At 39.0% G+C, this 13,936-nt stretch overlaps 1 protein-coding gene across 1 annotated transcript; it reads left to right on the forward strand.

The window, feature by feature from the left end:
* Nucleotides 1-951: 951 nt before the first annotated feature.
* LOC121869178 (gonadotropin-releasing hormone II receptor-like) lies at nt 952-8,338 on the forward strand. The gene is made up of 5 exons (XM_042370398.1): nt 952-1,215; nt 3,301-3,376; nt 3,692-3,801; nt 5,098-5,230; nt 7,121-8,338. Exons 1-5 carry the CDS (start codon nt 980-982, stop codon nt 7,382-7,384), a joined length of 819 nt encoding a protein of 272 aa, XP_042226332.1. The 5' UTR covers nt 952-979; the 3' UTR covers nt 7,385-8,338.
* The last annotated feature ends 5,598 nt before the right edge of the window (nt 8,339-13,936 follow it).

A 13,936-nucleotide genomic window follows, 5' to 3' on the forward strand; every position in this document is an offset into this window, starting at 1 on the left:
GTCGAGGAAAAGAGGAATGATAGGAAGGGGGAGATAAGAGTCGAAGAAAGAAGGTGGGGAAAAGGGAGAAAGGGAAAAAGGAAGGGTGAAAGGGGAAAAGGGAAGGGTGAAAGGGGAAAATAAAGGGAGAAAAAGGAAAAGGAAGGGAGGAAGGGGAAACAGGAAGGAAGGGAACCGGGAGGAAAGAGGAAAGGAAGATAAAGTGAAGAAAAGAGCCAGGGTCGTCAGTGAGATATTCCATCGCTGTTACAGAGAAATATTAGTTCATTACCACACAAAGTTGCTTCTTCACACTATGAATACATTAAGACAGAAGCCACCTATAAATCTCATCGTGTAAAGCATTTTGTGAGTTAGAAATGAATGTTACTATGCTGTTATATTATAGTACTATAGTTTAGAGAATATTTAAAATTCATATCTACTATTTCATCGATTCCAATTCCTCATTTGGTGATTGGAAAGTTGAAAGAGATTTTTTGTATTTACTGGAAATGTTATTTTCCTCCGTCAAGGACATTCATAATTTTTCAACTGAAAAACATAATCAAATGAGGTTACATTATCAGGTATCTATGAAGGTCTTCCTCACACTGATTGATGCTTCTCTCACTTGATTGTCTCGGAGCCAAATAATCCTTCAATTAGGCAATCAATCAAGGTGACATCCCCGTATTGTATACCTGGCTGTTGACGACCACGACTCAAGGTTAGGTCTGTCTCTACCATATATTGTGACAGCCTCGATGATCACAGTTTTTAAGTTCCTTCATGCCACCAGTCTTTCTATCCCCCGGCTCTCCTCCTACCCTTATTCTCTTTCGGCCAGGTTTTACACTTCTTCATCAAAATTCTCTCTAAGCATCACAACAATGGCCAGGTTAGCGTTGGATTTAAGTAAACATTAAGTTCCTCTCCCTCCCATGGCCATTGCCTTATCTGTTTATGACGCTTGTGTATCTCGCACCCAGGTCAGCTCATGTGGGAGGTACTAGACATGCACTGGTATCTATCCAACGTGGCCTGCAAGCTGTATAAGGTGGCGTCGACCTTCGCCATCACCTCTAGCAACTACATGCTCGTCGCCATCGCTATCGACCGCCACGAGGCTGTGGTAAGGCCACTCAACCCATTTATCAGCGCCAAGAACCTGGTGCTGGCAGCCTGGGCCGTTAGCCTCCTTCCTTCTCTGCCCAACCTCTTCGTCTTCTTGAGGTAGGCCATCTTGTTATCTCGTCTGCAGGTATTGTAGATTCTTCTATCATCTCTTCAAGCAGGTCTTCACATTATTTACTCCTTGGGATAGGTTGTTCCCGCTCTTTCTCCTTCCTCTTCATTTCAGGTAGGTTCTCTTGTTGTCTCTTCTTCAGGTAGGTCCTCTTCTCCCTTCTTCAGGTAGGTCTTCCTCTTATCCCTTCAGGTAGGTCTTCCTCTTATCCCTTCTTCAGGTATGTCTTCCTCTTATCCCTTCTTCAGGTATGTCTTCCTCTTATCCCTTCAGGTATGTCTTCCTCTTATCCCTTCTTCAGGTAGGTCTTCCTCTTATCCCTTCTTCAGGTATGTCTTCCTCTTATCCCTTCTTCAGGTAGGTCTTCCTCTTATCCCTTCTTCAGGTAGGTCCTCCTCTTATCCCTTCTTCAGGTAGGTCCTCCTCTTATTCCTTCTTCAGGTAGGTCCTCTTATTCCTTCTTCAGGTAGGTCTTCCTCTTATTCCTTCTTCGGGTAGGTCTTCCTCTTATTCCTTCTTCGGTAGGTCCTCTTCTTATCCCTTCAGGTAGGTCTTCCTCTTATCCCTTCTTCAGGTAGGTCTTCCTCTTATCCCTTCTTCAGGTAGGTCCTCCTCTTATCCCTTCTTCAGGTAGGTCCTCCTCTTATTCCTTCTTAGGTCATTCCTTCTTCAGGTAGGTCCTCCTCTTATCCCTTCTTCAGGTAGGTCTTCCTCTTATCCCTTCTTCACGTAGGTCTTCCTCCTATCCCTTCTTCACGTAGGTCTTCCTCTTATTCCTTCTTCGGGTAGGTCCTCTTCTTATCCCTTCAGGTAGGTCTTCCTCTTATCCCTTCTTAAGGTAGGTACTCTTCTTATCCCTTCAGGTAGGTCCTCCTTTTATCCCTTCTTCAGGTAGGTCCTCCTCTATGAAGAAATGTTTGTCGGTTTATTGTCCACAACATTTTCAGTATCCCGTTCCTCATCTATATAATCCATCCTCTCTATCTCTCTCTCTCGTATTTCTTTATCTTTTTACATCCCACTTATTCTATAAAACATCGTCACTCACATTCTCTCTTTCTCTCACCCCCTCCTCATTCTTTTTTCTTCCCGCTCTCATTTGCTGAATTGGCATGCATTGAGGAGATGCTTAGCGGATAATAAGTAATTTTAAAGTATCCTGGAAAAACGTTCTTCGGATATTGCAATCCAAGGAGATAAAAGTTTTCCTGGGGCGAAATAAAGTACATTGGATTACCTTAAAAAGCGCCACTTTACACAAGTTGAGAAGATTCCCTACGGAGAAGAATCTCGTCTAGGAATGGTTATGTTGCGGTAGAAACAACAAAACAAATATTAATACAACTAAGACTCCATCCCTGTCACTGCGTCCCTGTGCTGTCTAGCCACAGCACTCCCCACTGAGGCCGGAATCTTCCTCTTCAAAGCACTATGACTCTTGTTTCCATCATGTTTCCTTTGAGGTTCATTAAAACCCTTGATCCAGATCATGATGAAACAACAGACAATATCTTGGAACATGACACAATGGGAGAAATCACTGCAATTGTTGAAAATAAAACCAATGTCGTCTCGTCTGTGGTAAAATAAAGTGGGGGGGGGGGACGGGGAAGGATTACGTTGTTGAAAAAAATGGTGCAGTAGTTGGTTGGAGCCTCAATAACACATTTTCTGCACCACTAGTAACATTATATCACCTGTCAGTTCAAATTCTCAGTGACTCCCGCGGTTAGTTTCTCATCCCGCTAGTTAGTTCCCACTACACTAGTTAGATTTCCACATCGCTAGTTAGTTTCCGCGTTGCTAGTCAGTTTCTCACCCCGCTAGTTAGTTTCCCATGTCGCTAGTTAGTTCCCATGTCGCTAGTTAGTTTCCCATGTCGCTAGTTAGTTCCCACTTCGCTGGTGACGTAATTTCGTGTGAGTCAGCATTTTGAGATTTAAATCTTATCATTGGGCATCTCTACTGTACACCCTCATATCACCCCTTCAACACCTCACTACACCCACACCTCTACACCACCACCTACACTGACTTTAGTGGCTGCTAGACACTCTTCGTCTCTCCACCAGGTACGAGACGCAAGACGGAGGTGTTTACTGTGTGTCCAAGTTTTACACCAAGGAGCTGGATAACAACTTCAGAAAGGTGGGTCAAGTTGTGTTATTCGGTGTGTATGTGAGCGACTTAATGATCTGATAACATTTGACTTTGTGACCTAATAACCTGGTGAGCTAACAAACTGGTAAGCTAATAACCTGATGTGCTAATAACCTGGTGAGCTAATAAACTGGTGAGCTAATAACATGGTGAGCTAATAACATGGTGAGCTAATAACATGGTGTGCTAATAACATGGTGAGCTTATAATCTGGTGAGCTAATAACATGGTGAGCTGATAACCTGGTGAGCAAATAACCTAATGAGCTAATAACCTGGTGAGCTAATAACCTTTCGTCCACAGGTGTACCTGATGGTGGTCCTCGTGCTGGTGTTCGTCTCTTGCCAGATGTTGCTGCTCATCCTCTACCTGAGGATCTACTTCACCATCTGGCGACAGTCCTCGTACTTCAAGTGAGTCAGCAGGATGGAGGGTGAGAGGAAGGAAGGGTGGGAGGGAGGGTGAGGGGAAGGGAGGGAGAGTAATGGGAAGGGAGGGAGGGTAATGGGAAGGGAGGGAGGAAGGAGAGGAGGAAGGAAGGAGGAGATGAAGGGTGGAAGCTAGGGAGGGAGACCGAATGAGGGAAGATGATAGTAACGTATGTGTGTGTGTTGATAGTGACGTGTGTGTGTGTGTGTGTGTGTGTGTGTGTGATAGTGACGTGTGTGTGTGTGTGTGTGTGTGTGTGTGTGTGTGTGTGTGTGTGTGTTGATAGACGTGTGTGTGTGTGTGTGTGTGTGTGTGTTGATAGTGACGTGTGTGTGTGTGTGTGTGTGTGTGTGTGTGTGTGTGTTGATAGTGACGTGTGTGTGTGTGTGTGTGTGTGTGTGTGTGTGTGTGTGTGTGTGTTGATAGTGACGTGTGTGTGTGTGTGTGATAGTGACGTGTGGTGTGTGTGTGTGTGTGTGTTGATAGTGACGTGTGTGTGTGTGTGTGTTGGCTGACTCACCCAAACACATCTGTCCTCCTGTTTCTCTCTAGGGTCAATACTGAATAGCTAATGGGAAAATCTCTCGGAAGAACCTAAGTGGCTATGAAGAGCTGAAGGAGGATTACACAGGGACTGGCAATGATTGGATGAGACTGGATGAGACTGGGAGATTATACGTGAGATGGGGGAAAGCTTGGATACTACAATGACTTAGGGAGATTGGAAAAAATTAAGAATTTTTATGATGCTGAGTTGGATTGGGAGGGAGAATAAGAGTGAGAAATATTAAGAGTGATAGTCAGAGAAATAATACTAAATTGAAAGAGAATATGATGGGCTGAGAGATTGTGAAAGGTATAGAGAAAATAGAGTCTAGACAAGATGTACCTCTAATTTGTCTCACACTACTCCTTACTCTCCCTCATTCTCACTTTCTTTCTCATTCCTCATTATAATTCTCTCGTTCTTGTGTGGTTATCTTCTCCCTGACTCTCTTAAAAAGTAATCTCCCTCTTCTCCCTCACTCTTACTAACTCTCCCAATGGAAGGAATGGATATTTTTCCTCCCTTCCTTTCTCTCTCTTTTTCTTACTCTTTCGTCACTGCATCTCTCTCTGTCTCTCTATATTTTCTTTCTCCGTGTTCTCTCTCTTTCAATGTCCTACTTTTTTTCTTTCTACACACACCCTCGCTGTTTACGGTGTTTAAACCCCCCCCCCCTAACCTCCACCTTGATCACCCACATTCTCACAGCCTCCACTCCCTCCCTTCCCCTCAGGAGCGGCGACAGAGGGAACAGTGACAGTCGTCGGTCCAACAGCCTTCTGCCTAAAGCGAAGACAAAGACACTTAACATGACCATCGTAATTGTCGCCACCTTCTTCATCACAAACACGCCTTACGTCACACAGGTGAGAAGCCTTACGTCACACAGGTGAGAAGCCTTACGTCACACAGGTGAGAAGCCTTACGTCACACAGGTGAGAAGCCTTACGTCACACAGGTGAGAAGCCTTACGTCACACAGGTGAGAAGCCTTACGTCACACAGGTGAGAAGCCTTACGTCACACAGGTGAGAAGCCTTACGTCACACAGGTGAGAAGCCTTACGTCACACAGGTGAGAAGCCCATGAGAAGCCTTACGGGTCACACAGTGAGAAGCCCACACAGGTGAGAAGCCCACGTCACACAGGTGAGAAGCCTTACCATACAGGTGAGAAGCCTTACTTCATACAGGTGAGAAGCCTTACTTCGTACAGGTGAGAAGCCTTACGTCACACAGGTGAGAAACCTTACTTCATACAGGTAAGAAGCCTTACTTTATACAGGTGAGAAGCCTTGCTTCATACAAGTGAGAAGCCTTACTTCGTACAGGTGAGAAGCCTTGCTTCATACAAGTGAGAAGCCTTACTTCGTACAGGTGAGAAGCCTTACTTTATACAGGTAAGAAGCCTTACTTTATACAGGTGAGAAGCCTTACTTTATACAGGTGAGAAGCCTTACTTCGTACAGGTGAGAAGCCTTACTTCATACAGGTGAGAAGCCTTACTTCATACAGGTGAGAAGCCTTGCTTCATACAGGTGAGAAGCCTTACTTCATACAGGTGAGAAGCCTTGCTTCATACAGGTGAGAAGCCTGACTTCATACAGGTGAGAAGCCTTACTTCATACAGGTGAGAAGCCTTGCTTCATACAGGTGAGAAGCCTTACGTCATATCTTCAAAACTTCAAATACAAAATTCAGCTCCAATTTCTTAACCATATAAAATTCCCAATATTCGTGGCAGCTTTGACGACCTTCCCATTACTTATGCAAATTGTCCATTGGGAAGGTGGGCTGGTGTTCCGGCGAGGCAGGGAGAAAATTACCATACGGGGTTCACTTTTATCTGCCACTAACTCACCTGTAGAAAAATCTCTTGTGAAAATTCCCTCTCAAGCTTGCATCTCAAAAGTCTCTTCTCGCGATTATCTCTCAAACATACATCACAATAGTCTCTGCCGCAGTTATCTCTCAAACAAATATCTCAAAAGTCTCTCAACGGGGTAAGGACTCTACATTGCTGTTGTGGTTATTGAGACTCCCACAATACTAACTGAAATACACAAAAAATAAACCTTGGTGAAACAAAAGAAGAATGGATTACAATAAATTAACATAACCACAAACAGTAATAACCAGAGGATTAGTGATAATTTAGAATAATTAATAAGATCTTAAGAATAAACCATAACTAATCAGGATGATGAATAAAAATAAACTATTGTGATGAAAAATAATAAAATATTGAGGAATTATGAAATGTAAAATAAATAATGTAAGAAAAATGAAACAATTAATATGTATGTACAGTGAGGTATGATAAGTATATATGAATAATATATGGCAGCAAACACACATTAGGATATTTAAACATATAACAGTAAAGAGGAACTTCACAAAGCCTTTCTTCAATTATTTTTTACTTTTTCGTTGTTATTCCTCGTCAAAAACAGTCTTTGTCTTGATTCGCAGATCTTTCTTGCTCAATTTGCTTGTTTCATTATCCTGTGTGAAAATAATCTCTGGCTTACGTAGAATATTAATGACTTGTTTATCATTTCAACGACAGATAATAATTGAGTTATTGTTGTGTTAGTGACCTCATGCATTAACTCGTGTCTCAGTTGTTTATCTCTTCTCAGTACACAAAAGGATAAAATGTTATGTAGTTCTCTTTCCTACAGCCTCTAAAGTTAATTGTCTCTTCCAGTTATCTCTCCTACAATCTCTGAAATCTCTCTCTCCCTATCTCCCTCAGGAGCTCATGATGGCCTTCTGGGACATGAACAAAATCAACCCCAATGTGCTGGCGCTCTTCGGGATCATTTCGGCATCCAACTCATGCTTCAACCCTTTCATCTACCTCTTCTTCTGTCCCAAGGGGGAGGGGAGGTCGCTGGAGAGTTATCGGGTCACCTTCACGAGACGCTGGAACACCCTCAACAGCAGCAGGTCACCTCCAACACCTGCCTCCGCCCAGGCTTATTCTACCACCGGCACCAGCAGTAGGGGCAGCAGATGAACACCGATGGAGGACACAGAACCTACCGAAGGACACTCCAGCAGCAGCTGCACGTGAGGTCTGTTTACATGAGGGACCGATCTGATTCCTGGTAAAGAACGGTTTGAGTCTGATGGACTTGAAACATCTGGTGAACATGTCAATGATTGTTGACTATATCAGGATCTCGTGAATGTCTGGTGACTTAATGAATGTGTTGACACTTGGTGGACTTGTCAAGGTCTAGTGAAAATATCAGAATCTGGTTAACGGATCAAGTTTTCGTGCAAGAGTACAGGAAAAAGGAAAAACTTATTGACATTCATAATCCAAGAGGTGCCTCATGTATGGTGATCATCTCTGTTGAACACTGTAGAGTGTAGATGATAACAAGAGTGCATCTGCTGTTCAAACACATAAGTAATTGTTCCCTTACAAGAAGTAAGCTAAAACAACCACTGATAAAGATCAGTGATTTCCAAGTACAAAGTAGTTTGGTATGTTGCAGCTGTCTTAAGACCAAACATGGATTTGTTAAGTTTCCTCTAAAAAGTTTGCTGTCTGGTTTTAAAATGGCTATCAAGCAATATGAAGTTCTATAAATGTATCTATGATTCATGTAGACTTAGTCAGATAGAGGTGGCAATGTTCATGTCAGTGAGAGGAACAATTCTAGTTAGGTGCCTGTAAGTGCAAACTTGGTGACACTGGTTCAAGGCCCCGGATACCAGTGTTGCCCAAGTGAGGCACTGGGTGTTTAGTACAGCTGAAAGAGACAGGAGTGATGAAACAGTGTTGAATATAGTAAACCTTTTCCATGTTTATGTTATACCATGGGTGTGTAGACGTGTGACTGACATTATGATCTTGCCCCAATGGTATCGATAAAATGTGGGAGAATGAAATCTTAATAATTACTATGTTATAGGATTGAACTGTCTGCTGTACTTGTGTGATGAATAAATCAAAATAATATTCCTCGAAAGATCTTCCTAGAGTCTTCAAAATACACACACACACACACACACACACACACACACACACACACACACACATATATATATATATATATATATATATATATATATATATATATATATATATATATATATATATATATATATATATATATATATATATATATATATATATATATATATATATATATACGGGTATATATGCTGATAACCACAAGGAAAGAAGAAAACACGAAGTTCCCAAGCGCTTTCGTGTAATTCACATCTTCAGGGGTGAGTACAGACTAAGGAGAAGTACATAACAAGGTGTATATATACAGAGGAGGGTGAGATCAAGTGCACAATGGTCAGGTATTAGGTAATGACCCTACTAGTCTTCAAAATGCACCTGGTTACAAATCTTCTTAATTACGAAATTATCCAGTTTGTACATACCATTGCTCAAATTCATGTTGATGGATTCGGTAGGTTTAACGAGACTGGATTCTATAAAGTTCCTACTGTCAAATGAATTACATGGTAATATTGAGGAGGCATTATCCCAGTCAATGCAATGCTTATTATCCCTCAAATGAACAAACAGAGCATTGGATTCCTGGCCTGTCCTAACACTGTATTTGTGTTGTTTAAGTCTAGTTACAAGATCTTTACCTGTCTGGCCTAAGTAAAACATATTACATTCCTTGCAAGGAACCTTATAAATGCAACCACCTGTATTGTTGGGGGAGTTCTTGATTAACATTTGTTTAACAGTGCATGAGTATTTAAATGCCACATTGACGTTTCAGGTTTTTAGTTGTAGGAATTTGAGAGAAATTTTGTGAAATGGTAATACTAAGAGATTCTTATGGTCATGGGTGGGCTTTTGATCGGTTCTGTAGAAAGATTTCTTCTTAAATGTTAAGGCATTTGTCTATGAAAGATCTAGGGTACTTAAGGTTCAAGGTCTTATTGCAACTATATCTTGAGCTAGTCAGGCCGCACCTCGATTATGCGGTTCAGTTCTGGTGCCCTTATTATAGAATGGATATCAATTCACTAGAGTCGGTGCAGCGAAGAATGACGAAAATGATTCGGGACTTAGAAACCTTCCATATCAGGATAGGTTAAAGAAACTTAACTTGCATTCCCTAGAAAGACGAAGAGTGCGGGGAGATATGATAGAAGTATTTAAGGGTGAAAGGAATCAATAAAGGGATATAGATAAAGTTCTTATAATATCCGAGCAGGATAGGACTCAGAGCAACGGATTTAAGTTGGATAAGGAAGGAACCGGTTCACAAATAGGGTGGTGGACGAGTGGAACAAGCTAGCAACTTTTATTAGTGCTGGAACCTGGAGAGTTTTAAAGGAGGCTAGATAGATTCATGGATGATAGAAAGTGGTAGTAACTCTCGACATGAGCTCCATGCACAAGCCAACCCCAATTGCAGACTCCTTATGCTCTTGGCGGTGGGTTATGTGTATACCTTCGTCAGCCAGTGCCCTACCAGCTGAGTATTTCACCCCTGCTCTGTGTGTGTGAAGACGTGTATAGAGTGTATGAGTTACTCTACCCCTTACACACAATATAAACGTCACAAAAACTGTCTCGTTACCAACACTGAATTCCTTACATGAACCCTTAACATTATTACTAGTTAACCGAAATAAGAAAACACGCAATTAACATCAGTACAAGATGACGTCATGTAAAATCCGCTAATTAGAAGGCAGGATGGTGACGTGCTTCCCTTTATGCAGCTATTGTAATTCTTGACGCCGGTGATCTATAGCCATAACGCCGTCACCGTTTAATTAATTAGCATCGAATACACTTGTAAAGTTGTGATAATTACAGAAAAGCTGTCCAAAAACAAGTCAAAATAAAACGGCGTATCAACAGTCATTAGTGTTTTGTGTGTGTGTGTGTGTGGATCACCTCCATGGACAGTGACGGGTTAAGACTTTCGTAGGCCTTAGGCACCTCCAAGATATCCATTTGACACCATATTCACTAATAACACAAGCTAGTACCAATTATAAAAATGTGACAAAGAATAAGATTCAGTGATGTTTGCCATGAATTGAGTAAAGAAAATGGGTTAGATCAGCTGTTCTTGTACAGTACAGAAATAGTTTTGTTTACAAGAAGCACAGCTAGCTGGTGGACACTAATAGGATTAAGTAATAAATAAATGGAAAAAAGTACTCAGTATCAATTTAATAATAACCTGTAGAAAAAGGGAAGAAAAGTTCTCGTTATATTTTTCGTAGGCCCTAGGAGGAGGTGGTGACTGCCTCTCCCTCCACCTATCTTGAGTTACGCGTTTATGATCATTTTCGTGTTTTATTTATTGATTTTATTTTATTTATTTGTTTTCGTCTTCGTTAAAAACTGCTACAAAGTAATTTAAATCTCTCATAGTAACGGTAATATATGAGTGATAAGATAATTATTGAATTGTTGTACCGTAAAGAGTCGTTCCAGTGCTTGTTTGATAGTTCGCTCGTTTGTTTCTTTAATTACTTCCAATAAAGCTCACCAAGGTTTTATTTTAGAGGTTAGGTTAGGTTAGGTTAGGTTAGGGGTAGGTTAGGTTAGGTTAGGTTAGGTTAGGTTAGGTTAGGTTAGGTTAGGATTTTGTTCAAAATTTCAGTATAGGTACTCCTGAATGTGCTGCTTAAGGATCTGTTAACCAAAATTTGATATCTTGATTATAACTTGTTCAAATGGCTTTAGAAAATGTTCAAATGATTTTTAGAATATTTTAATTACTTTTGCAATGCTAATTACTCGCCACTTATGGGTTTTCGAGGTCATTTCTTGGTGCTTGTGTATTATTCTGGATGTACTTAAATAGTTAGGCACATTAAATTTTAGTTCAGAGAGAAAACGTATTTTTGGTCAAAACTTTACTATAGACTTACAATTTTCTTCATTTCGGCCAAAAATGGATTTTGTTCAAAATTTCAGTATAGGTACTCCTGAATGTGCTGCTTAGGATCTGTTAACCAAAATTTGATATCTTGATTATAACTTGTTCAAATGGCTTTTAGAAAATGGGCTATAGACTTTAATTTTCTTCATTCGGCCAAAAAATGGATTTTGTTCATTTCAGTATAAATTTACTCCTGGATAATGCTGCTTAGGATCTGATAACCAAATTTGTTATATCTTGATTATAACTTGTTCAAATGGCTTTTAGAAAATGTTCAAATGATTTTTAGAATATTTACTAATTACTTTTGCAATGCTAATTACTCGCCACTTATGGGTTTTCAGGTCATTTCTTGGTGCTTGTGTATTATTCTGGATGTACTTAAATAGTTAGGCACATTAAATTTTAGTTCAGAAAAGCAATGACTTTTTGGTCAAAAAAATCCTTTAAGGCTATAGACTTACAATTTCTTCATTTCGGCAAAAATGGATTTTGTTCAAAATTTCAGTATAGGTACTCCTAGATAATGCTGCTTAAGGATCACATTAGCAAATTTGATATCTTGATTATAACTTGTTCAAATATTAAGCACAGAAAATGTTCAAATGATTTTAGAATATTTTAATTACTTTTGCAATGCTATTCTCGCCCTTATGGGTTTTAAGGAGGTCATTTCTTGGTGCTTGTGTATTATTCTGGATAATACTTAAATAGTTAGGCACATTAGGAGAATTTTTAGTTCAGAAAAACGTATTTTTAATTGAAATCCTTTAAGGCTATAGACTTACAATTTCTTCATTTCGGCCAAAAATGGATTTTGTTCAAAATTTCCAGTATAGGTACTCTATTTCGGCAAAAATGGATTTTGTTCAAAATTTCAGTATTATTCTGGATGTACTTAAATAGTTAGGCACATTAAATTTTAGTTCAGAGAAAGCGTATTTTTGGTAAAAATCCTTTAGATATAGACTTACATCATTTGAGCCAAAATGGTTGTTAAAATTTCGAGTATAGGTACTCCTGAATGTACCTTAAGGATCTGTTAACCAAATTTGATATCTTGATTATAACTTGTTCGAAGTGGCTTTTAGAAAATGTTCCAAATGATTTTAGAATATTTTAATTATTTTGCAATGCTAATTACTCGCCACTTATGGGTTTTCAGGTCATTTCTTGGTTGCTTGGTAGTATTCTGGATGTGCTTAAATAGTTAGGCACATTAAATTTTGTTCAGAGAGAGAAAAAATGTTTTTTGGCCAAAAATCCTTTAAGGCTATAGACTTACAATTTTGTCATTTTCGGAAAAAATGGATTTTTGTTCCAAAATTTTCATTATGAAGTACTCCTGAATGTGCTGCTTAAGGATCTGTTAACCAAAATTTGATATCTTGATTATAACTTGTTCAAATAGCTTTTGAAAATGTTCAAATGATTTTTTGAATATTTTAATTACTTTTTCAATGCTAATTACTCGCCCACTTATGGGTTTTCGAGGTCATTTCTTGGTGCTTGTGTATTATTCTGGATGTACTTAAATAGTTAGGCACATTAAATTTTTAGTTCAGAGGAAAGCAATGTTTTGGCCAAAATCCTTTAAGGCTATAGACTTACAATTTTGTCATTTTCGGCAAAAAATGGATTTTGTTCAAAATTTCAGTATAAGTACTCCTGGATATTAACTGCAGGATCTGTTAACAAAATTTGATATCTTGATTATAACTTGTTCAAATGGCTTTTAGAAAATGTTCAAATGATTTTAGAATATTTTAATTACTTTTGCAATGCTAATTACTCGCCACTTATGGGTTTTTTCGAGGTCATTTCTTGGTGCTTGTGTATTATTCTGGATGTACTTAAATAGTTAGGCACATTAAATTTTAGTTCAGAGAAAACGTATTTTTGGCCAAAATCCTTTAAGGCTATATAGACTTACAATTTTTGTCATTTTCGGCCAAAAATGGATTTTGTTCAAAATTTCAGTATAGGTACTCCTAGATAATGCTGTAGGATCTGTTAACAAAATTTGATATCTTGATTATAACTTGTTCAAATGGCTTTAGAAAATGTTCAAATGATTTTAGAATATTTTAATTACTTTGCAATGCTAATTACTCGCCACTTATGGGTTTTGAAGTCATTTCTTGGTTGCTTGTGTATTATTCTGGATGTACTTAAATAGTTAGGCACATTAAATTTTTAGTTCAGAAAACGTATTTTGGCCAAAATCCTTTAAGGCTATAGACTTACAATTTTGTCATTTTCGGCCAAAAATGGATTTTGTTCAAAATTTCAGTATAGGTACTCCTGAATGTGCTGTAAGGATCTATTAGCAAAATTTGATATCTTGATTATAACTTGTTCAAATGGCTTAGAAAATGTTCAAATGATTTTTAGAATATTTTAATTACTTTTGCAATGCTAATTACTCGCCACTTATGGGTTTTCGAGGTCATTTCTTGGTGCTTGTGTATTATTCTGGATGTGCTTAAATAGTTAGGCACATTAAATTTTTAGTTCAGAGAAAACGTATTTTTGGCGAAAAAATCCTTTAAAATATAGACTTACAATTTTGTCATTTTCGGCCAAAAATGGATTTTATTTAAAATTTCAGTATAAGGTACTCCTGAATATTATTTGGATGTGCTTAAATAGTTAGGCACATTAAATTTTAGTTC

The sequence above is a fragment of the Homarus americanus genome, unplaced genomic scaffold (assembly GCF_018991925.1).
Source record: "Homarus americanus isolate GMGI-L3 unplaced genomic scaffold, GMGI_Hamer_2.0 scaffold25467, whole genome shotgun sequence".
In the NCBI taxonomy this organism is placed as follows: Eukaryota; Metazoa; Arthropoda; class Malacostraca; order Decapoda; family Nephropidae; genus Homarus; species Homarus americanus.

Coding starts and splice junctions, on each gene's coding strand:
- LOC121869178 (XM_042370398.1), top strand. CDS start 980: ATGTGGGAGGTACTAGACATGCACTGGTATCTATCCAACGTGGCCTGC. Junction 1,216..3,300: donor AACCTCTTCGTCTTCTTGAG/GTAGGCCATCTT, acceptor TCTCTCCACCAG/GTACGAGACGCAAGACGGAG. Junction 3,802..5,097: donor CGACAGTCCTCGTACTTCAA/GTGAGTCAGCAG, acceptor CCTTCCCCTCAG/GAGCGGCGACAGAGGGAACA.